Consider the following 23,267-nt stretch of genomic DNA (forward strand, 5'->3'; position numbering starts at 1 on the left):
TTGCGAATGCTCATCACATCCCAATACTCCATGTGCCCCGCCTCCCATCTGTGTCAACTGCGGAGAGCACCATTTGCCTCACTCGCTTGTTTGCAGGATTCTCCAGAAAGGAAAATAATGGAGTACGAGACCCTGGACTGACTGACCTACACTGAGGCTAAGAGGAAAGTTGAAAGCCCACATCCTGTACGTAAGACATCGTCTTAACTCCGCTGCTACAATAATTCTAGCCCCATTGGCTCCACCGACCCCAGTCACCTCCTGCACCACCTACTTTGGAAACAACAGTCGTCGCCATTTCTGTGCCGTAGAGGCATAAGTAGTCTTCCGGCTCCTCTCAGTAGGAAGGGATCCTTTGGGTCACTCCCTTCCCAGGTTTCTGCTAGTGGGAAAGATGACACCCGCCAGTGGCTGAAGAGCTCAAAAGCAGCTGGTCATAGGGCTTCATGCTCATCCTCAGTCCCGGAGATTGAATCAGTGAAGTCCTCCCAGTCAGGGAAACCGAAGGAGTAGTGAGAGAAATCCAAAACGAGAATTCCCAAGACCAAGGAATGTGTGGTGGTGTCCACACTACCGCTGCCTACAAGCTCTGCATCTGCAGATGAGGTGGAGATTCTGGCGTCCGCTGAGGACCTGAATCTCGCCAGACCCTAAGACACAATGGATATAGACTGCTCAGGCAATAATTTGGTGGCAGCAGGTGACCCTGAGGTGTAAACTGCCTCATTGAATGTTCCATGCCTTCCCAGTCTCATGACAATGTCATTCTCCAGTGGAATTGCGGTGGTTTTTACCACCGTTGGGCTGAGCTACGGCAGCTGTTCAGCTTTACCTGTTTCCTCCATTGCCCTACATGAAACCTGGTTCCTGGCAATGCGGACCCCTGCCCTCCACAGCTATAAGGGATATTTCAGGAACAGTAGCGACTATAATAAAGTGTCAGGTGGAGCTTGCGTTTATGTCCTAAACTCAGTCTGTAGTGAAACTGTGCTCCTTCAAACCCCTCTGGAAGCTGTGGCTATCAGAATAAGGACGACGCAGGAAGTAACAGTCTGCAATGTATATTTCCCTCCAGATGGTGCAGTACCCCTGAATGTATTAGCTGCACTGATTGATCAACTTCCTAAACCTTTCCCACTTTTGGAAGATTTTAATGCCCATAACCCCTTGAGGGGTGGCACCATGCCTAGTGGCCGAGGCAGAGATGTCAGAACATTACTGTCTCAGTTCGACCTTCGCCTCTTAAAAACTGGAGCCGCCACACATCTCAGGTGGCTCATGGTAGTTACTCGGCCATTGATTTATCAATTTGCAGCCCAGGACTTCTATCCACTGGAGAGCACATGACGACCTGTGTGGTAGTGACCACTTACCATCTTCCTGTCACTGCCCCATCATCAGGCACATGGCGGCTGCCCAGATGGGCTTCAAACAAAGCAGACTTGGAAACTTACACATCTGCTGTCACCGTTGTATCTCTCCCACACGGTAACATTGATGTGATGGTTGAGCAGTTGACTACAAAAATCCTTTCTGTGGTAGAAAACGCGATCCCTCGCTCTTCAGGGTGCCCCTGGTGAAAGGCAGTCCCTTGGTGGTCACCGGAAGTCACTGAAGCAATTAAGGAGTGTCGGCAAGCTCTACAGTGGCATAAGCTGCACCTTTCCCTGGAGCACCTCATAGCCTTAAAACGGTTCCGTGCCCGCATTCGTCAACTTGTCAAACGACGGAAGCAGGAATGTTGGGAGAGATATGTCTTGACAATTGGGTGCCATACGTCACATTCCCAAGTCTGGGCAAAAGTCAGACGTGTTTTCAGGTACCAGGTTCCTGGTGTTAACATAAATGGCGTGTTATCTACCGATGCAAACGTGATTGCCGAGAACTTTGCTGAGCATTATGCTCAAGCCTCTCCATCAGGGAATTAACCCCCCCTCCCCCCCCCCCCCCCCAGCCTTTCGCATTCTCAAACAGCGGCTGAAAGGGAAAGTCCTCTCGTTCACTACATGCCACAGTGAATCCTATAATGCCCCATTTACAGAGTGGGAGCTACTCAGTGCCCTTGCAAATTGCACCGACACTGCTCCTGGGTCAGATCGGATCCACAGTCACATGATTAAACATCTCTCATCTGACTACAAGCGACAGCTCCTCGTGGTCTTCAATCAGATCTGGTGTGATGGCGTCTTTCCATCGCAGTGGCAGGAGAGCACCATCAGTCTGGTGCTCAAACCTGATAAAAACCCGCTTGATGTGGATAGCTATCTGCCCATCAGCCTCACCAACGTTCTTTCTAAGCTGCTGGAATGTATGTTGTCAGCAGTTGGGTTGGGTCCTGGAGTCACATGGCCTACTGGCTCCATGTCAGAGTGGCTTCTGCCAGGGTCGTTCTACCACTGATAATCTTGTGTCCTTTGAGTCTGCCATCCGAACATCCTTTTCCAGACGCCATCCTATCCTTGCCACATTATACAAGTGGGGTCTTTGAGGCCCACTCCCGATTTTTATCCAAAATTTCCTGTCGCTTAGTACTTTCTATCCCCAAGTTGGTGCCTCCCATAGTTCCCCCCCTCCCCCCCCCCCCCCCCCCCATATCCAGGAGTATGGGATCCTGCAGGGATCTGTATTGAGGGTATCACTGTTTTTAGTGGCCATTAATGATCTAGCAGCAGCTATAGGGCAGTCCGTGTCACCTTTTCTGTATACAGACAACTTCTGCATTTCGTACTGCTCCACCAGTACTGCTGTTGCTGAGCGACGCCTGCAGGAAGCCATCCACAAGGCGCAGTTATGGGCTGTAGTCCATGTTTTCCAGTTTTCGGCCACAGTCATGTGTTGTGCACTTCTTTCAGAATTCTACCGTTCATCCGGAACCAGAACTATACCTTAATGATGATCCACTGTCTGTAGTGGAGACTTATTGATTTACAAAACTAGTTTTCGACGCCCGATTGACTTGGTTTCCTCACCTTTGTCAGCTTAAGTGGAAGTGCTGGCAGCACCTCAATGCCCTCCGCTGCTTGAGCAGCACCAACTGGGGTGCAGATACCTCAATGCTGCTGCAGTTCTACAGAGTCCTTGTTCACTCCTGCCTTGACTATGGGAGTCTGGTTTATGGTTCAGTGGTGCCCTCCGCATTGCGTTTACTCTACCCAGAGCACCACTGTGGTGTTCGCCTATGTCAAGAGCTTTTGGGACGAGTCCGGTGACCAGCGTCCTGGTAGAGGCTGGAGTTCCTCCGTTGCAGGTTAGGCGTGCACAGCTGCTGGCCAGTTACATTGCACACGTTAATAGTTCTCCTGCCCATCCAAATTATGGTCTCCTTTTCCCACCCACAGCCGGTTCATATCCTGCATTGGCGGCCCAGGTCAGGGGTTCCAGTTGCAGTTCATGTCTGATCCCTTCTTTCCGAACTGGAGTCTTTGCCTTTACCACCTATACTTGAGGCTCCATGGTGTACACCTAGGCCGTGGCTTCACCTGGACCTTTCACATGGCTTGAGGACTCAGTTAACCCCGTGGCTCTCCGCTGCCACTTCCTCTAGATTGTTGACAAGTACTAAGGCCATGAAGGGGTCTACACCGATGGCTGATGATTACGTCTGCTTCGCTTATGCCCATGGAGGACATATTGAACAGCATTCGTTGCCCGATGGCTGCAGTGTTTTCACTGCTGAGCCAGTGGCTATATTTCGTGCTCTTGAGCACATCCGTTCATGCCCTGGGGAGTCATTTTATTCTTTGTTGACTCCTTGAGCAGCCTACAAGCTATTGACAAGTGTACCCTCATCATCCTTTGGTAGTGAGCATCCAGGAGTCCATCGATGCCTTGGAACGGTCCAGTCGTTCAGTGGTGTTTGTCTGGAGCCCAGGTCATATTGGAATCCCAGGCGTCGAACCTGCTGACAAGCTGGCCAAACAGGCTATGCGGAAACCGCTTATGGAGATTGGCTTCTGCAACTGACCGTGGTTGAAAGTCTCCCAGTGTCACGATAGCATTCCAGTCTCCTCCTCCTCCTCCAGCTGTGCAACATGCCACTAAATTTTTGCCTTGTGCTGTGAAATCCCTTGCTACACAACCAGCAGGCTGGAGAGGACAGGCACAATACTGGTGTAAATACTTTTTACACTTTCCAGCCAATAAACATCTGAATTTCATCTGCCAACTGCAAAGGCTCCAAGAAATCATACAAAGGCAAACGGTCTTCTCCATCAACGACTTGGAGATCCTGTGCAACGGTGTCACCGTGTGATAGCCTCCCCGGTTGACTGCCATTTTCCCAGTGAGCAGCACCAGCCATTTTTCTGCCCTGGAATCGGCAGACTGACCAAGGAAGAAAGCCGATGCCTCAGTAAGTCTCATGCAGCAGGATCCTCTAGCCTCTGCATCCTGTAGCAGTGTGTCTTTGAAGGCTAGCACTCGGCAGCTGCCAACATGATGCCCCTTCGTTATATCCTTCCTCCCCTTTCCCCATCATAACTCTCTTCCAGTTGAATGGTCAGTGCGTTAGATCCAACAAGGAAGAATTATGGCTGCTCCTGGAATCGCGGGGTCCACTTGTTCTCTGCCTCTAGGAAATGCAATTGTCTTCACAACCTCTTTGACCTCTCGCATTTCTTTCTGGTCTTTTTTGACCTTCCCTCTGAGGGCAGCATTCCATCTCAGAGGGGAGTCAGGCTGCTCATCTGGGTTGACATTGAGTCAAACCATCTTACTGAATACTTGGCTGCAAGCTGTTACAGTTGCCCTTTTCCATCTTCACTTCCTTTTCTCTTTGTACCGTCTACATCCCTCTGTCATTCATTGTCACCAGGGCAGTCTTTCTTGAGCTAATTGGGCAACTCCCACAACCCTTCTTGGTGCTTGGTGACTTATGCACGCCATCCCCTTTGGGGCTATTCCAGAACCTGTCAGAGAGGTGCCCTCTTGACTGACAATCTCAATCAACTCAACCTCATTTGCCTTAACACTGGAGCACCCATGTTCTTTCCAGACTCCATGCACACGTAGTCCAATTGGACATCATGTGCAGGATTGCACGTTGTCTCAAGTGATCCATTCTCTCTGAAGTGTACTCGAGTGACATGCCCCTTGTACTATCCATTTGCTGACTCCTATACCACCTACTCGTAAACTCAACTGAAAGTATCGTAAGACTGGCGGGAGGCTTTACTCCTCCCTGGCAATCTTTGACAAACATCATTTCGCTAGTTGTGATCCCAGGTAGAATATGTTACAAATGTTACCATTGGCACCATATAATGTTGCATTCCTTGCACTTCAACTTCACCGCACTGTGTCCCAGTCTCTTGGTGGACTGTGTCATGCCACGACGCAGTTTGCATGTGGAGACATGCTCTCCTCATTTTTAAACATCATCCTAAGACGGCAAATTGTATCAGTTATAAACAGTTGCATGCACAGTGTTGTCGCATTCTTCAGGATAGCAAAAAAGCTAGCTTTATTTCATTGACTAGTTCTTTTAACAGTTCCATTCACTCTTCAGTAGCGTGGGCCAACCTCCAGCGGCTCACTGGGACCAAAGTCCAATCCCCAGTTTCGGGCCTGACTGTAGCAGATTATGTCATTATGGATCTTATTCCTATCTCCAACACCTTTGGCTGCTATTTTGCAAAGATTTCGAGCTCCACTCGCTATCGCCCTGCTTTCCCCCACTGGAAATGAGTGGAAGTATCTCGGATGATACCCTTCTTGTCTGCGAATCGTGAATGCTGCAATGCCACCTTTACAGTGCAGGAGCTAGAGCAGCTCTCACTTACTCATGATCTTCAGCCACAGGGACGAATTATGTTCATATTCAGATGTTGTAGAATTTTTCTCTTGTGCACAAGCACTTCCTCCTCCATATGTACAATCACATCTGGGCAGATGGCTCATTTCCCTGGCGGTGGTGTGGAGCCACTGTCGTACCCATTCCTAAGCCCGGTAAGAACAAACACCTTCCTTCTAGCTACTTGCCCATTTGTCTTACCGGCTGTGTTTGCCCGGCTTGTGTGGTGGCTTGAGTCGCGCGATCTACTAACCACTGCATAATGTGGATTTAGAGTGCACCATTCTGCAGCAGACCATCTCATCACTTCCTCAACCAGTGTCATGAATGGTTTTCTGAGGAAATACCAGACTGGCCATGTATTTTGATTTGTAGAAGGCCAAGAAAACCTGCTGGAGGACTGGTATCCTCCATACTCTCTACACACAGGTCTCCCGAGGCTGCCTGGCCTATTACCTTCAGGAATTTTTAAGACAGTTTTCAAGGTACTTGTGGGTTCTCCGCGTCACACACCTTTGTGCAAGAAAACGATGTGCCTAAGGTTTCCGTCCTGAGCGTCGTCCACTTTGCTATCCCCATGGACCCTATTACGACCTGTCACCCGCCTCCGGCTCCCTTTTCATTCACGATTTTTCGATATATTGCAGTTCTTGCTGACTTGTCTCCTTGAGTGGCATCTTCAACAATGTCTCGATCGTCTTTATTCGTGGAGCATCAACAGTGGCTTTCCCTTTTTCCACTAACAAAACTGTTTCTATGATAATGCTTGATAGGAAACTTTCTTGGTCCTCTATACATGGTCCGTCAATGTCCTATGTATCCTGAGCAGTACTTCCTGGGGAGTGAATTGGACCACCGTGCTCCAATTTTACTGGTATGAAGGAGAAAGTGCTTGCCCACAAGAGAAAGGTTCTATAAAATCTGAATATGAACATTGTTTACCCCTGTGGATGAAGATCATGGGGAAGCGAGAGCATGATCTAGGTCCCATAGCGCCATAGAAAGTTCCATTCCTTGCACTTCACCTTTACCTTACAAGGCTATGGGTGTTTTGTTTGTGCATCTGCGCGTCTCTCCATCTTGCACAATCTAAATACAATCCACCATTGTGGCATCCGTTTGGCCACTGGCGCCTTGTACACTAGTACAGTTGAGAGTCTGTATGCAGAAGCTGTCAAATACCACTGTCATACTGACTCGACTTTCTCGTCAGCAATTACGCATGCCATTTGTCTGCCATGCCTGGCCACCCATCCTATGAGTCCTTTAACTCCCAGGAGGGGGCGTGCCCCTCTTCTCTGTTACCTCCTGGAATTTGCTTTTGGCTATTGATTTTGGCAGCAGAACTGTACACTATTTGCCACTTTCCCAATGGGCGTGAACCGTTGACCACATTCTCTTTGTGCGGCGGCCCTTGTTCACCTTGAACTTCATTTGCTTCCTAAGGACACTACTCCAGACTCACCGTATCGCCCTAAGCTTCTCAGAACTTCGCGATAGTACATTTGTGTAAACTGATGTCTCTCGGACTGACTGTTGTTGGGTGTGCCTTCACCATTGGCACCGACAATTTTTGGTATCTGCTTCCAGAACACTGCTCAGTATTTACAGCACCCCTCTTTGCCCTGTATCAGGCCATGCAGAACATCCGGCAACACAGGCTTTTCATTTGTTATCGTCATCCGACTCTCTCAATGCCCTTTACAGCCTCTGTGAGCTGTACACCAGCCATCCCTTAGTGCAATGGGTCCAGGAAAGCTTTCACTTGCCCACTCTTGATGGAGCGACTGTGATATTAGTGTGGGTCCCTGGTCACAGTGATCTGACTGGAAACGAGGCTGCTGATGCTGCTGCAGTCCTAGTACCTCAGCCTGCTACTTCTTCCATTCCCTCCGATATTATCTATGTTGCTGTCTGTCAGCAGATGTCACCGTGGCATCACCACTGGTCTTCCCTTCATGGGAACAAGCTCCAAGGAATTAAACCTCTCTCAGTGGCTTGGCTGACTTCATCTTGGGCCATTCACCATGAGGTGGTCATTTTAGTTAGATTGCTGTCTTTGTAGTCATCGCCATTTGTTAAGTGGTGATCCCCCACCACTTTGTGATCATTGTCATCAACCATTGATGGTTCACCATTTCGTAACAGAATGCAATTTTTCTGACCACTTATGTTCTAATTTATATTTGCTGTCTGCGTTACGATCCATTTTAGCGAACAACACGTGGGCTGTTGACCACATTTTACTTTTTATCCATCGTAGCAATATGGCGAAGAACATTTAATCTTTAGTTCAGGACTTTTGTTTTTTCTGCAGCGTATTTTATGGACTTTTTTCGAGAGAATGCCCCTGGTTTTAGCTGTCTTTCCTCCCGTTGATTGGGATTAACATTTAGTTGTTTTTAGCTCCTTTTTCATCTTTGGTTCCAAGTTTCTGACAGGGGCACGTATGAGCTTAATTGTTTTTGCCCCCTAAAACAAAACAAAACAAAACAAAACCTGTAATAAGGGATTGTTTGGTAGACTACTCACTTGCTGCTGCTCTTAGTCCCCTTCGGTTAGTTCAAACTAGATACTCTCTTACTATACCTAACTTTTTAAACCAACTTAATGTTTGTTGTTGAAATTAATGCTTTGTGCATTTTTCTTATTCTCTTTTCAATTGGCCAGCTTGTGAAAAATATTGAAGACTACTCATGTGAGATATTGATTTTATTGCTTCTTTACACCTTACCAATTCTTGTGAATTAAAATAATTATATTGCTCTAAATGTTGAGCATTACTTGCTTTAATAGATGTTATGTGAATAATTGTTTATTTCATGTTCACTAGATCTTTTTCTTTTTAACTGTATCTATTATCTGGCATTTCCTGCTATTTTTCTATTTGTCATGTGTCATATTGCTTTATCTCCATAAAGATCTCCTGACAGGTTTTTTTTTTTCACTTCCATTAATTTTATTTTGTTTAATGTCTTATTTCTGAGTGGTATTGCTTTTCCTTAAATGCTTATTTATTATCACATTAGCATAGCTATGGGAGAATTATGTATAACTTTGTAATATATTTGCAGGTTGTGCACCACCACCAGGAAGTTATGATCCAAAATTTGATTCTAAAGTCAAGGGGTTGGTCATAGAGAAAAGTGAAAGATTTACTGATCTCAAACCACAAGTTGCAGGAGCTGAAAATCCCAACACTTCAATAAAAAACTGCAGTTCATCCTCACTGCCTGTGTTTCGTACTGTAAGTAATGTCATGGAAGTGAGAATACTGGTTAAGAGCTTTTTGTGTGCAGAATTTTTTGACATTATTGTTGCTCATACCATAATACTCATTTAAAGCAAAAATCGATTTCCTTATCATAGTGTGGAGGTGATGGAATAAGTACATCATATGTACTTCTTAAGAATAACAGCTCTCTCTCATAATGTTTTTGACATTCTGTGATCTAGAAGTTAAAATGTCTACAGGCACTAATGTCTAGTTCATGTATTTCATAAATAAATAGGTTGCGATTCGGTACATAAGGTTCTACAGTGGTGTCAGGTAAGAAAACTGTTCATGAATGTGATATATTCAACATTTACGTTGGCCTACTCTTAATTGGACTACATAGTCAGTTTGACAACATTTGATCTGACATACTAAGTCATTTTTAATATGTCTTTGTTCTGTTAAAGAGAGAGGGAAATAATTTCAGTGGTAACCATGTGCCTATATTTACAAATGAACGTGTAACGTGAATGTAAATTGTCTCATTCCACATCATTATGATTAATCATGCAAATAACCACATAACATGAAATGAACAAATAAGCAGAGGGAGAGGGCAAAAGAGTGAAGAATGTTGAAGATAATTTGAATTGCAGATGTCTATTATTTATAAAGTGTGACAAGTAATGTTTGGTTACACACTTTTGTTTAGTCATCCTACATTTTTTGTTATCACTCCTTTTGTAAAGTGGAAGTTCTGTTCTGTTGTGAGATTTTGATGAGAACTATTGTTATCTGAGGCTCTTCAATAAGTCTTAATATTTGTATGGTGATTTTTATGAGATGATTTGCAAAAGTGTTGTGTGTACATATTACTTTTTAAAAGCTCAAACAATGGAAAATCCAGAATGGAATGTAACAATATTATGAAAAGGAAAGTCATTACTCGCCATATAGTGGAGATGCTGAGATGCAGATAGGCACAACAAAAAGACTATCACAATTGTGAGTGTCTTTTTGTTGTGCCTATCTGCGACTCAGCATCTCTGCTGTATGGTGAATAGCAACTTTCCTTTCCATAGTATTTTTAAAACCTCAGGTGGTTATAATATTCACCAGCATGTTTGGCCTGTATTCAATGACAGGCATAAATGACAATTTAACAGGTAAATTGTTCTAACCCTATAGTGTGAGTAGACTTAATCAAAGGTGATAAATGTGCCTCAATGGCTGGCCTATAGACATTTCCTTACAACCTGGACAGACGGCATAATAAGCGATGTGTCGTGTGCACAAAAGCCCAGTATGAGCCTGGTGTTACGTTTACTTACTTATTGTATGTTCACCTACAAGACTGTATATTGACGTGTTCTACATTTGAGACTTTGTACTGTTTCACACTTCGTTCAGTGTTATTGTGAATCTCTTCATGTGGAAGCAGAATAAAACTTGTATGTGTACTTCTGATATTGTATCTGTAAAATGATACAAAATACTTGGTGACAAGTGTGTTATTCTCCTCATGTTTCATTTCTTGGTTCAATATACAGTCAGCAGGTCAGTGGAAAAAATTCTTCAATCTCTTGTTTAACAACAATGAGCTCTCTCCGACCAGCAGTAAGCTGGCTCTATGGCACTATACACTTTGTCAGCCTCATCAATGTTCCAGGTTCCACCATCATTGACACAACCCCCAACATTTCCTCTATATGGTTATTCTGCGGAAGGTTGGGATTCATATGAAAAACACCATCGGCAACATTTTCAAGCTTTCTCAATCACTGACACCAACTTGGGTAAGATTTTTTTTTTTTTTTTTGTCAAGGGTTTCTCCTCGTGTTTATCATCTTCTGTGTCAGCTAGCTCCTCTTCAGGAACCTGCCAGTCTCTCTTTTGATGAAATGTGTCGGTTGTTCTCCAATTTTCATTGCAAATGTACAAAAGTAATTGCTGCTTGTGGTGAGTTGTACCGTTGTTAAAAATGGCTGCAACAGTCGTACAGAGCTTTGGCAGCGAAACTTCATGAACTTAGCTGTTGTTCCTAGTTTGTTATGAGATCCACTGGGACACATGCTGATTCTAGGATTCATGATGATATAATACACCTAGCCCCACATAGGGAAATTTGTGAACATGCTTTTCAATATGAAAATCACCAAATATTCAGCAACCAGTCGCAAAATCATGTTTTATTTATTCATTTTTGCAAATCAGGGCACATATTGGTTGAAAGCACCAATGATGACTGTTAATCAGTTGAAATCGATTTGCAAAAGTGAATAAATAAAACATGATTTTGTGACTGGTTGCTGCATATTTGGTAATTTTATGGTTTATGGTCGCTGCACGACTTGGGAACCACATGGAGCCCACCATTCACAATGTGAAAATCTCTCTCCCACAGATGTTCTGAACATTGATAAGCCTTTTGAAGTATCTAGGACAACAGGAAATCAAGTAGAAGTGTGGTGTAAAGTAACCACTGTTGCTTCTCCTCCTTCTTGACCATTATCAGTAAGCTCATGGTGGGTAACACGATATTGCGGCTATGTTAATGCGGCCTTTTGTTTTGTTCAATATGAGTGGACCGCATGCCCAGTTCTGGGCAGTGAATAACCATTATTTTTTTTTTAAAAAAAAGGGACAATGCTGCGACTGTGTGCAAAGCTCGGTCATCCTTCACCAGACGTGAACGTGGATGTGATCAATGTTTCCCAAGTGATGGTAACCCCAAACTAACCCTACATTGAAGTACATGTTATGGACAAGACGTCAAAAATGCTAGTGGACAAGAGGGCAGCTGTTACTTTGTTAAAGTCTCAAACCTATGTGAATCTGGGCTTACTGATTTTGTACCTGTTGCTCATTAGTTGATGAGTTACAACAAACATTAACTACTAATATTGTGACAGTTTCCTACTTACATAATGTACAAAACAGTGGTTCAACTTTTGACCTTTCTCGCAGTGCATGATTCCGACACTGAAAATTTATTTGAGAACAAAAATTATGAAGGTGCCTAACCTTCATAATTTTTGGTTTCTCCACTAATGACAAAATGCATCTGGTATTTGCTTAATTTTATACCAACAACTGAACATGGTCAGCTCAGAATATTCCTCCCTAATTTTGGAAGCTTTTGGGGGTGCTACTGATTTCGAGGCTCACATCACCATGCAACCGACGGCACAGCCCCATTTTTTTCATGCTTGCCCAGGCCCAGTGGCTTTATGGGAGTAAGTCATGTTGGAACTAGATCGACTTGCGTCTTAGGGTCCTATCATGCCTGTCCTGTTGAGTGAATGTTCTACTCCACTGATAGTTGTCAAAAAATCTGACGGCAACCTTCGGCTCTTTGGTGATTTTAAAGTGCTTGTAAATTCACAGTCTGTTGTCGATATCTCTTACCCCGTCCAGATGGACTCTTTCCACGGCTTTCTGGGGTCAACATTTTTCCAAAATAACTTGTCAGAAGTCTGCTTAAGACTGTGTTTGGGTGATAATTCCAAATGTGACCTCATTGTGAGCACTCCCATTGGGTTATATTAATACCAGCACCTGCTTTTTAGTGTGGTTAGCACCTATGCAATGTATTAAGCAACTTTTGGAGCAACTCACATGTGTGGGAATGCATTAACTACCTGGGTGGATACTGTGATTTCAGGTTCCTCAGTAGATGAACATTTGTAGAACCGTAGTGCCTTGTTCATGGTGCTGTAGGCTGCTGGTTTGAAATGTAACTTACACAAATCACATTTTTATTTTTTTTTAGCTGTCTGTGTAGCTCGGTTTTGGAGTCTCATACGTTGACATCAAGCATTTAAGCCAGCATGTTGAGGCTTTGTCATGTCCTACCAGTGTCAAGAATTACAAGCCTTTCTTGGAAAGATTGCATACTACCATAAATTTCCTCCTGGTATATCCTCATTGGCCTACCCACTTAATGCTCTCTTACATAAAGATGTTCCTTTTCACTAGTAGCCCACCTGTGAGTGTACCCTTGCCCTATTAAGATCACAGGTGCTGATAACCGTGCAGTTGAGTGCCCCGCAAACCAAACATCATCAAGATGAAAATTACCCTCGGCGCTTTGCTTGATTATCTTCCAACCAGGCCAACATCTTCGTTTGGCCTCACACTTCTCCCAGTATGGCCTTGAGGCCATTCTTGCACACAAATATGCGGACAGTTCCGAACACCTTATTGCGCTTGCTTCCAAAACTCTGAATCAGGCGTAACATCGCCACTTGCAGATAGAAAAAGAAGCCCTTGCTGTTGTGTGTGTGCGCGCTCAAAAAATTTCACTTTTCCCTATATGGTTCTAAGTTCCATGTGACTACTGATCTTAAACCTCTGGTTGCTCTTTCCAATCCTTCAGCATCTTTACTGGACAAAGCAGCCCATCACGTGCAATACTGGATTCTGTTTTTGTCACGCTATAACTGTTGGATTCATTTCCGACCCACAGCACTAGAAGCTGATACAGCTGCTCTTCCTCAATTGCTGATAGGCCCTGATCTAGCATTTGGTCAAGAGAAACTGTTGTTTCCATTTAGATGTCAAAGCCCAAAACACTGTGGATCTGTGGATGCTTTTCTACATCTACATCTATACTCCGCAAGCCACCCAACGGTGTGTGGCGGAGGGCACTTTACGTGCCACTGTCAGTACCTCCCTTTCCTGTTCCGGTCGCGTATGGTTCGCGGGAAGAACGACTGCCGGAAAGCCTCCGTGCGCGCTCGAATCTCTCTAATTTTACATTCGTGATCTCCTCGGGAGGTATAAGTAGGGGGAAGCAATATATTCAATACCTCATCCAGAAATGCACCCTCTCGAAACCTGGACAGCAAGCTACACCGCGATGCAGAGTGCCTCTCTTGCAGAGTTTGTCACTTGAGTTTGCTAAACATCTTTGTAACGCTATCACGCTTACCAAATAACCCTGTTACAAAACATGCCGCTCTTCCTTGGATCTTCTCTATCTACTCCGTCAACCCGACCCGGTGCGGATCCCACACTGATGAGCAATACTCAAGTACAATAAAACCAATATACTGAATTGCTGTTATTAAAGATGTACATGCATAACATACCATGGAGTAAGTTCTGTAGTTTCAGTGTTATAACCATCATACTCGTACAGTCTTATGTTAATGGCTGCTACTTATTGGCATGATGGCAGGAGCTACTTCGTTCCCCCTGGGTCAAACCTTATGCTGTTTCCTAGCAACAAGTTTTCAAACAGTTCCCAGAACAGTGCCTTTTTCATAACAACCTGATCATTAATCAGCTTATTGTCAGCAATCTTGTGATGGCAGAAGATCTCCAGCTTTTCTAGGAGGTCGAGGAACCTGCTCTTCTCACATTTATGCAGCAACCTCATATTAGATGTCAAAGTTGGCACCTTATGTTTCATTGTAAGTAAATGAGCAGCCATACTCTATTTCTCCGTGGTATCTTTTCTGCCCAACGCGATGTGTTCCCCAAACCTAATTTCCAGCCTCCTTCCTGTTTGGCCAACATAACCAGATGGTTTGAAGTGAAATCCACAATGCCATCAGTGCAAGTCTTTTTGTGAAAGATATCAAATGTGTGCCTGCCATTTTCATTCTGAATTGATAGCTCTAGAAAAGTGATAGATTTATTTGTTTCAGTCTCACATGAAAATTTAATCGTTTGATGCAAGTTATTAAGTTTGGCTACTGCACTGTTGATGACATCATCGTTAACCCCTATTAGCTGCAGTGTGTGATCTACGTACCTCATCATCATCAGTTATCTGCTATAATAGCAGGTCCTTTGCCTCTTCATTTTCTGTGATCCATTGCTTCCTTCTTAAGGCTGCTGTATGTTGTAATGTCCATCATGTCATCCAGTATCTGGAATCTCTTCCTGCCTTGCTTCCTTTTCCCTTCTAAATAACCTTCTAAAACTTTTTTTATCAGTCCGTCATTCTTTCTTAATATATGCCCAATCCAATTTCTTTTTTTTCTTTTTATTGCATCTAGTACCTGTCTTTTCTCTCCCACTCTGCTCAATACCTCTTCATTTTTTACACTGTCCATCCAACATATTCTTTCCACCCTCCGCCATGTCCACATCTCCAAAGCCTCCAGCCTTTCTCTGTCTTTCTTCCTCAAAGTCTATGTTTCAGCACCATATAGAAGAACACTCTGTGCAAGACGTTTTATGAGTCTCTTCTTGAGTCCTCTGTCCAGACTGCTGCAGAAAATTCTCCTTTTCGTCTAAAACGCCTCTTTTGCCATTGCTATCCTCGTTTTAATTTCTGTGGTGCACTACAAGTCGGTGTCTATCCTGCTTCCAAGATACTTAAAATTTTGCACCTGTTCTAGTATTTCTCTATTCAGCATAATTTTTATTTCTTTATTTCCTCCTAGTGCCAATACTTTTGTTTTCTTTGTGTTAATTTTCATTCCATAATTTTTCCATTAGCTTCAATGGTGTCCACCAAAACCAGTAATTCTTTTTCCCTTGTTGCTAGAAGGACCATGTCATCAGCAAACCTCAAACACCCTACTCTTCCTCCTCCACCAATTTTTACTCCTTTGTCATCTAATGAGCATTGGTCAATCATATTTTACAAGTAGAGATTGAAAAGAGTAGGTGATAGACAGCATCCTTGTCTTACTCCTTTTCCTAGTCCGATCTATTTTGTACTTTCTCCTCTCACTTTAACTGAGGCTTGTTGATTAAGATAAAATGAGTTTACAAGTCTTTTGGTTTTCCAGTCCACTCTCTTTTTCCCTCATTACAATTGCCAGCTTGTCCCAAACCACATTTTCAAATGCCTTTTCTAGGTCGATGAAGCACATATGTAGGCCTCTTCCTTTTTCAATAAACCTTTCTCCCAAGATTCATAGGAGCCCTATTGCATCTGTGGTGCTCGTATTCCATCTGAAGCCACACCCCCCACTGTGTCATTATAAGCAAATACAGCCACTGGTTTGGCAATATATTTGTTTCTTACTTTCTGTGTTCGACGTCTGCATGCTGTCCACTATCCACAATGCAAAAATACTCTCTTATCTTTCCATTTCAGTGCAGTCAGTTTACCTCGCTGGAATGCTGCAACCTCCCCTTTCTTCAGTTTCTTGGTCCGGAAAGAAGGTGGTATTTCTTTTCTTGTAGGAAGCACAGTGCCATACATATCTGTTCTTTTTGTTAGTAGAAGGTCAGCAAGCTGGGGAGAACTGTAATAATTATCTAGAGTCAAGCAGTATCCCATATTTAGCAAGGGTTGCATTAGTGTCGTTACAATTTGTGACGACATTGGCAGATCCTTGTATTCTTCTTCAAATGTAGTGCCCTTGCCAATGTAAATAATTAGGGACAAAACATATCCAGTCTGTGACTCACACAACACTAATGTTTTTATGCCAAACCTAGCTCTCTTGAGCGGCAAATATTGGATCCATCCCAGTCGCCCTTTATATAACAACAGGCTTTCATCTACGTGACATCTTTTTCTGGAACACAGCTGTTTCTAAATTTAGCCGACAGGTAGCTCACAATAGGCCATACTTCATTCAGTTTGGGTTGTGGATGGCTTTCTGCATTATAGGTTGCAGTGTCCGAAAAATGCAAATTCTTCTTCAAATTGACAAACCTCTTGAATGGTAGAACCTTTCTAAAAATTGGTGTGGCTAATGTAGCTCTTTTTGTCCAGTACATCCGATATGTGGGTTTTTTCACAATGCTTTGTAACAATATTACAGCAACAAATATGTGCAGCTCATCAATTGTTGTTGGCTTCCATGCTGGCATGTTTGTTTGTGTTGCATATTTGTTGGTCTCAGTAACCAAAATTTGCATGTATCCATCATCAATGAACTTTCTAAAATAATGCAAGACATCTTCAATACAGGGTTCACAATTAATATGAGGTTCACCTGTAAAAGGAAAACGTGGTGGAGCAGGTTGGAGTGGCTTAGATGGATCTATCTCGTACTACACTCAGAAGAAACTGACTCATCACTTCTTTCTTCTGAACTCTCTTCATAGCTATCTTCAGAACTCTCAGACTCACTGAATTCAATATGAAACTCATCTTCACTCTCCATTTTCATAAAACGTGAGGAAATAACAGGCAAACTGCAAGAACAGATTGTAGAGTGACCGCTAGTACAACTGCCTGATTCAGAGACATCTCTTGCCAGAAATATACACTTCAGAGTAACACACCACAGTGACATCTACCGAAAATATCAAGGAACTGCCAAAACACGAGATGGAATGAGTAAATTCGGCCTTTTAAAACTTGTGCCAGTCGGAAATGATAAGCCTGAGTATACTCGGTGTTTTATTATTTCGTCAGAATTAAAAAAAAAGAGTATACTCAGGATTTTATGTTAAGCGGTTAAGTACATTCTTTTTTGATTATATTCTCAAAGTGACACCATATCTCGAGGCACTTTGACTAACTCTTTATCCCTGCTTTTGAAATTCTTCATTTGAAATGTCTGTACATCTCCGCTGAGGATTTTCAGCCTCATTGGGCTCGCTGTTCGTCACTCCAAAGCGTAAAAACTCATTTGCTGTCTCTTCATCGCCCTCTTGTTAAGTCATTTCATTCCCAGAAAAAGAGGAGAGATATTAAGGATATTCTTATCTTTCTAGTGATTTACTTCCACTGAAAAACCTATTGTGTACACTTCAGCTATTGATCCAGCAGGAGCAGAAAATAAACCTTAAGCTTCCAAGCAGAAATGTTCTGACACTTGATGCATAATGCAGAAACAAATCTAATTTGGAAATGTAAGATAGTATTGTCACATTACTGTGAATAAAAACTGAAATAGAATGGGCAAGAGAAAATTAATGGAACACCAATAAAATTGTAAGTAAATCAATCACAATAAAACCAAATGGAACAGCACAATATGCCCACACATACTATCTACTTGAATAAAGTTTGAAAATTACTAAAAACCTGGTAAGGCATACTACTAAAGTATGTTATTTCTAACAATGGTTGCCATGCTGACTATTTGTAGGGTGCCTGTCTCGTGATCACTTCATAACCAGGGCAGTTAGAGGTTGTAATGTTCTCTTCTGTATTAGCATAAAACTAGTAAAATTTGATGGTAACAGTGATGATTCACAAACCTCAATGGAACAATGTGTGCTTCATTAAAGAAATCATCAGTGTTTTGAGAACACAAAAGTGGATAAATTAGATGTTTCTTGGTAAAAACACTCAACACTTGTAATAGTTCTTTTCTACGTAGCTTTTCTTTTTCTTTTTCTTCTTCTTCTTCTTTGTGGATATGTCAATGTTTCTCGTTGGCACAGCATATCTTGTGGCACATTTCCTGCTTTAAGGAAAAAATCCAGTGTCATGTTTGGTTATACGTATTACTATGAATAAAATGCTGCAAATATCTTTGTATTGAATTTGCACGTTTTAACAAACTTTTCAAAATAACTACTCACTGTATATAGGTTGAGTCAGAAAGGACTTCACAAATTTTGAATCATACTGAAATTTATTGAGATAACTTACAGAATCGGTAGATGCATCATTTTGTAACAGACAACCTCAAGTTCGAGTCGTGTAGTGTATCAGTACCCCATTTCTCCACCAGGAGCGCCAGTGTAGTGTATTGTTAAAATGGCTACTTTCACCGGTGCGGAGTGTGCTGGTAATGTGTTTTTGTTTCATGTAATTAATTCTGCAACAACTGTTTGGAGTAAATTTTGCACCAAATTTGCTAAAGAACTTGAAGAAAGTAGGTTTACAATTTACTATTGGCACTGACAAGCACTTTGTTGAGACAGGTTGTTCAATGCAATATGAGAAATCACCAGGTCATCCATGAGTTGATTATTGAGTCAAACAGGCTAAGGAGAGCTTTGCCTGCAGTCCACAAAAATCAGTGGCATGGTGAACACCCACAACTGCAGAATTTGGTGCAGCGAAAATCCACATGCAACCCTGGAAAACGTTCGTGAGAGCCCCAAAGTTAGTGTGTTTTCTATCCTTCGTAAATTGAAAGTGTGTATGGCCCTTTCTTCTTCATGAGAAAACTGGCATTGGTATTTTGTATTTTCTATCTGGATATGCTCAAAAACTTTTTATTTCCACAGGTTGATGAAGATGGTAGAAATTGATGGTGCACCAGCTCATTTCCTCATGGAAGTTCCAGGTTACCTTGATAATCGCTTCCCAGGTCAGTGGATAGGCCATGAAGGACCAGTCGCATGGCCGCCTTGCTTCAAAGACTTAACTACACTGGATTTCCTTCTCCGGGGTTTCATTTAAGACTGTTGTCTTATTCCAAATTGGTGCAACGATTATGGGAAGAAATTGATTACCAGTGGGATGTTTGCCATGTCACAAATGGTGTTCACATTGAACAAAACTGACATAGACACTTATGTGCAACATAAGGTTCTTTGCTACAAAAGGACACCTCCAACGATTCTGTAAATTACCCCAATAAATTTCTATATCATTCTAAAGTGCTTTTTGACCCCTCCGTATACATTGAATCAAAATAACATTAGTCTATCCCTCAAACATGTCTTTGAGGATCGACATTGAAACTGGTATCAGTGATCATTACACAGTTCTGGCAATAATGAGCACAAAGGACAACTACAACCAGCTAAAAGATAAATATGTTCAGTAAGAGAGAGAAAAAAATATCTCAGCACAGGGCAGGAACATGTCGGTGGAACTATGGCTCAAATTTAAAAGAATAGTTGACAGTGGACTGGATAGATGGATCCACTAGAACAGTTCATAATGGGAGAGCACCTCTGTGGTATACAGCACCATAAAGGACCCCGCCCTCTCACCAGATGCTCACCACTCTTCGGCGAGTTTGTGCTTGGCTACCATGGGACCACAGCCTTTGCAGCATCTTTTCCTTTCCATGCTGCATGTCTCCCCTCTTGCCATTCTTTTTCCCCACCCTTGGGGAAAATGACTGGGATGTTTCTGGGAATGTGTTTTTGCATGTACACTATCATGACATTAGAAAGTCACTCCACTGTTTTTTGTTCTTTATTCTTTCTTCTTGCCCTTCTTGTATCCTTCCTCCGCACCGGCATTTGAGGTACGTCTTTTTCTTCATTCTCTCTATGCGCTCTTGAAGGTCGCCCCACTCATCTGCCGTGTAACAGGTGACTGTATAATTTGTAATTCCCAGCCTCGGGTCGACAGGTAGGGTTCGCACATAACCCCCAGTATAGGCCTGGCCCAGGAAAGGATGATTGCCTGAGCTTTTACGTTCCCAAATTGCCAATTGGTCATGCTTTCAGGTATTCGGGAGGTGTGACTTGATGTGTGAACAATCATCTAAGGCAAATGCTCACCTCTCTGAGCAGTTGGAAGGAGCATGCCACTGGAGATGCTGTCAATCATGTGGGATTTTCTCACAATGAATCACAATCTCAATCTACATCTACTAAATGTAAATGGAATGAGGCTAAAGATTCCAAGAATCTCCCAGCTGCACCTTGGTTCCTTGTGGTTTCACGTATTGAAGGAGGTCAGTCTTTTGCTACGGTTTGTCTGTTTATTATTCAGAAAGGTGTTGACGCATTTGCAGACCCTGCAAAATCCTGCTCTCTTTTATGCAAGTTCAGTTTGCATTTGGAGACTACTTGTGATTCTCGAGCACAGCTGCTGGCAGCTTCACTCCACCACAGCTATCCTGTTCGTGTCAAGGTCCATTGAACAGTGAATTCTTGTGTTATTTACACTTAGGTGCTTGATGGTCTGACCAAGGCAGAAATCCAAACTTACTACTCAGATCATGGCATTGCTGCCGTCCATCGGGTGATGAAAAAGGTAGATGCATCCTTAGTGCTCACACATACTCTTTTCCTCACATTTGATATAGTAGTGCTTCCATCAAAGACAAAAGCAAGTTATGAAGTTATCATGGTCTGACTATACATTCCAAACCCGATGCGCTGCTACCAGTGTCATTGTTACAACCACACTCGAATGTCATGTTGACACTCGGCCAAATATGTAACTTGTGGTAGGGATGGTCACAAGGGTGATTGTAGACGTCCTTCTCCCTGCTGCATTAATTGCAATGGCAACCATACAACTTCCTCCCGAGATTGTCTCTCGTATCTCAATGAGCGCGCCATCCAGGAGATCTGGATGGAAAAAAAAAAAAATGCCCTACCCAGTGGCTCACAAATTTTTGGCTAGTTGGAAACACTGCATTTTACCATTTGACACAGTACTGTTCTTCCTACATCTCACTCCATGAAGGACATGGCCATGCCGACATGCGACTTCAAATTCAGCACCACGGTTGTAAAATGTCCCAGTGTCACAGTAGCATTTCGGCCTGCTTCTCCTCCTCCAGCTGCGCAACGTGCCACTAAATTTTTGCCACGGACAGCAAAATCTCCTACTACACAACCAGCAGGCTGGAAAGGAAAGGAAAGGAAAGGAAAGGAAAGGAAAGGAAAGGCAGGGGAAGGGGAAGGGGAAGGGGAAAGAATACTTCCGCGAACACTTTTTACGTATCTCCAGCCAACAAATATCTGAGTCTTCATCTGCCATCCGCAAAGGCTCCAAGAAATCAAACACAGCCAAATGGTCGTCTATTTTACTGATTTGGAGATCCTATTAAACAGTGTCGCTGCATTATAGCACCTGGCCAACATCCTTGTCGACGGTGTGCACCGCCAATCATTTTTCCGACCTGGAATCCGCAGACTGACCAAGGAAGAAAGCTGGTCCCTCTGTAGGTCTCGTGCAGCAGGATCCTCTGGCCCGTGCACCCTGCAGCAGAGTGTTTTTGAAGGCCGGCACTCAGCAGCCACCGAGGTGACCCCCTTCGTTTTTTCCCTTCTCCTCTTTCCTCGTCATGGCTCTCCTCCCATGGTACATGCGTGCCCTTACATCCAACCAGGAGGAATTACGGCTGGTCTTGGAATCACAGTATCCATTTGTTCTCTGCATCCAGGAAACAGAATTGCATCCTCACTACCACTTTGACTTTTTGCGTTTCTCTCTGGTCCATTTTGACCTTCCCTCCCGAGGACGGCATTTCCTGTCCTGGGGAAGTCATGCTGCTCATCTGGGATGACGTTCATAGTCATACCATCTTGCTGAACATCCGGCTGCAAGCTGTTGCAGTCCGCATTTTCTTTCCTCACTTCACCTTTTCCCTTTGTACCATCTACATCACTCTGTCATTCGTTGTCACCAGGGCAGGCTTTCTCCAGCTTATTGGGCAACTCCCAGACCCATTTTTGGTGCTTGGTGACTTTAATGCACAACATCCCCTTTGGGGTTCTCAGAGAACCTGTCGGGCAGATGCCCTCTTGGCTGACCTCAGTCAGTTCAACCTCATCTGCCTTAACACTGGAACACCCACATTCTTATCTGACTCCACGCACACCTAGTCCCATTTGGACCTCTTTTTTTTCTGCACTGCCCAGCTTGCCTATTCTCTCTAGTGATCTATTCTCTCTGACATGTACTTGAGTGACCATTTCCCTTGTGCTATCAGTTTGCTGACTCCTACCCCACCTACATGCAAACCCAAATGGCAGCTTTCTAAGGGTGACTGGAGGCTTTACTCCTCGCGGGCGACATTCAGGGAACAGCTTTTCCCCAGTTTTGAAGACCAAGTAGAATACCTTACCAATGTTATGGTTACTGCTGCAGAGTATTCCCTTCCTTGTACTTCATCTCTATTGTGCCTTGTTCTGGTCCCTTAGTGGACTGAGGCATACTGCAAAGCAGTTCGTGTGCGGAGAAGTGCTCTCCATGCTTTTATCAGTCATCCTACGATTGTGAACTGCATTCATCATAAACAGTTGTCTGTGCAGTGTTGTTGCATTCTTTAGGATAGCAAAAAAGCTAATTGGATTTCATTTATTAGTTCTTTTAATACTTCCAATCTGTCTCCCATTGTATGGGCAAACCTCGGACAGCTCTCTGTGACCAAGGTCTGTTCCCCAATTTCTGGCCTGACCATAGCAGATGTTGTCATAGTGGGCCCTATTGCTATGTCCAACACCTTGGGTTGCTGTTATGCAGAGATTTCGAGCTCCACAAACTATCACCCTGGTTTCCTCCTTTGGAAATGAATATAGGAGGCTCGGGCAATACCCTTTCTTGTCAGAATAGAGAGTGCCACAACGTTCACATTCAGATGTTGTAGAATCTTTCTCTTGTGGGCAAGCACTTTCTCCTGGTGTGAAGCCACTGTCATACCCATACCTAAGCCTGGTGAGGACAAACACCTTCCTTCTAGC

At 43.4% G+C, this 23,267-nt stretch overlaps 1 protein-coding gene across 2 annotated transcripts in view; it reads left to right on the plus strand.

Moving 5' to 3' along the window:
- Positions 1–23,267, plus strand: part of LOC124790161 (hyaluronan mediated motility receptor-like) — a 115,399-nt gene that overhangs the window by 37,197 nt on the left and 54,935 nt on the right. The window contains exon 2 of one of the 2 annotated variants that reach the window (XM_047257757.1): positions 8,866–9,038. The exons of the other annotated variant lie outside the window; for it this stretch is intronic. Within the exon in view, the coding sequence (XP_047113713.1) occupies positions 8,866–9,038 (173 nt within the window). The remainder of the gene's footprint in view (positions 1–8,865; positions 9,039–23,267) is intronic. 2 annotated transcript variants of the gene reach the window in all.

The sequence above is a fragment of the Schistocerca piceifrons genome, chromosome 3, assembly GCF_021461385.2.
Source record: "Schistocerca piceifrons isolate TAMUIC-IGC-003096 chromosome 3, iqSchPice1.1, whole genome shotgun sequence".
Lineage (NCBI taxonomy): Eukaryota > Metazoa > Arthropoda > Insecta > Orthoptera > Acrididae > Schistocerca > Schistocerca piceifrons.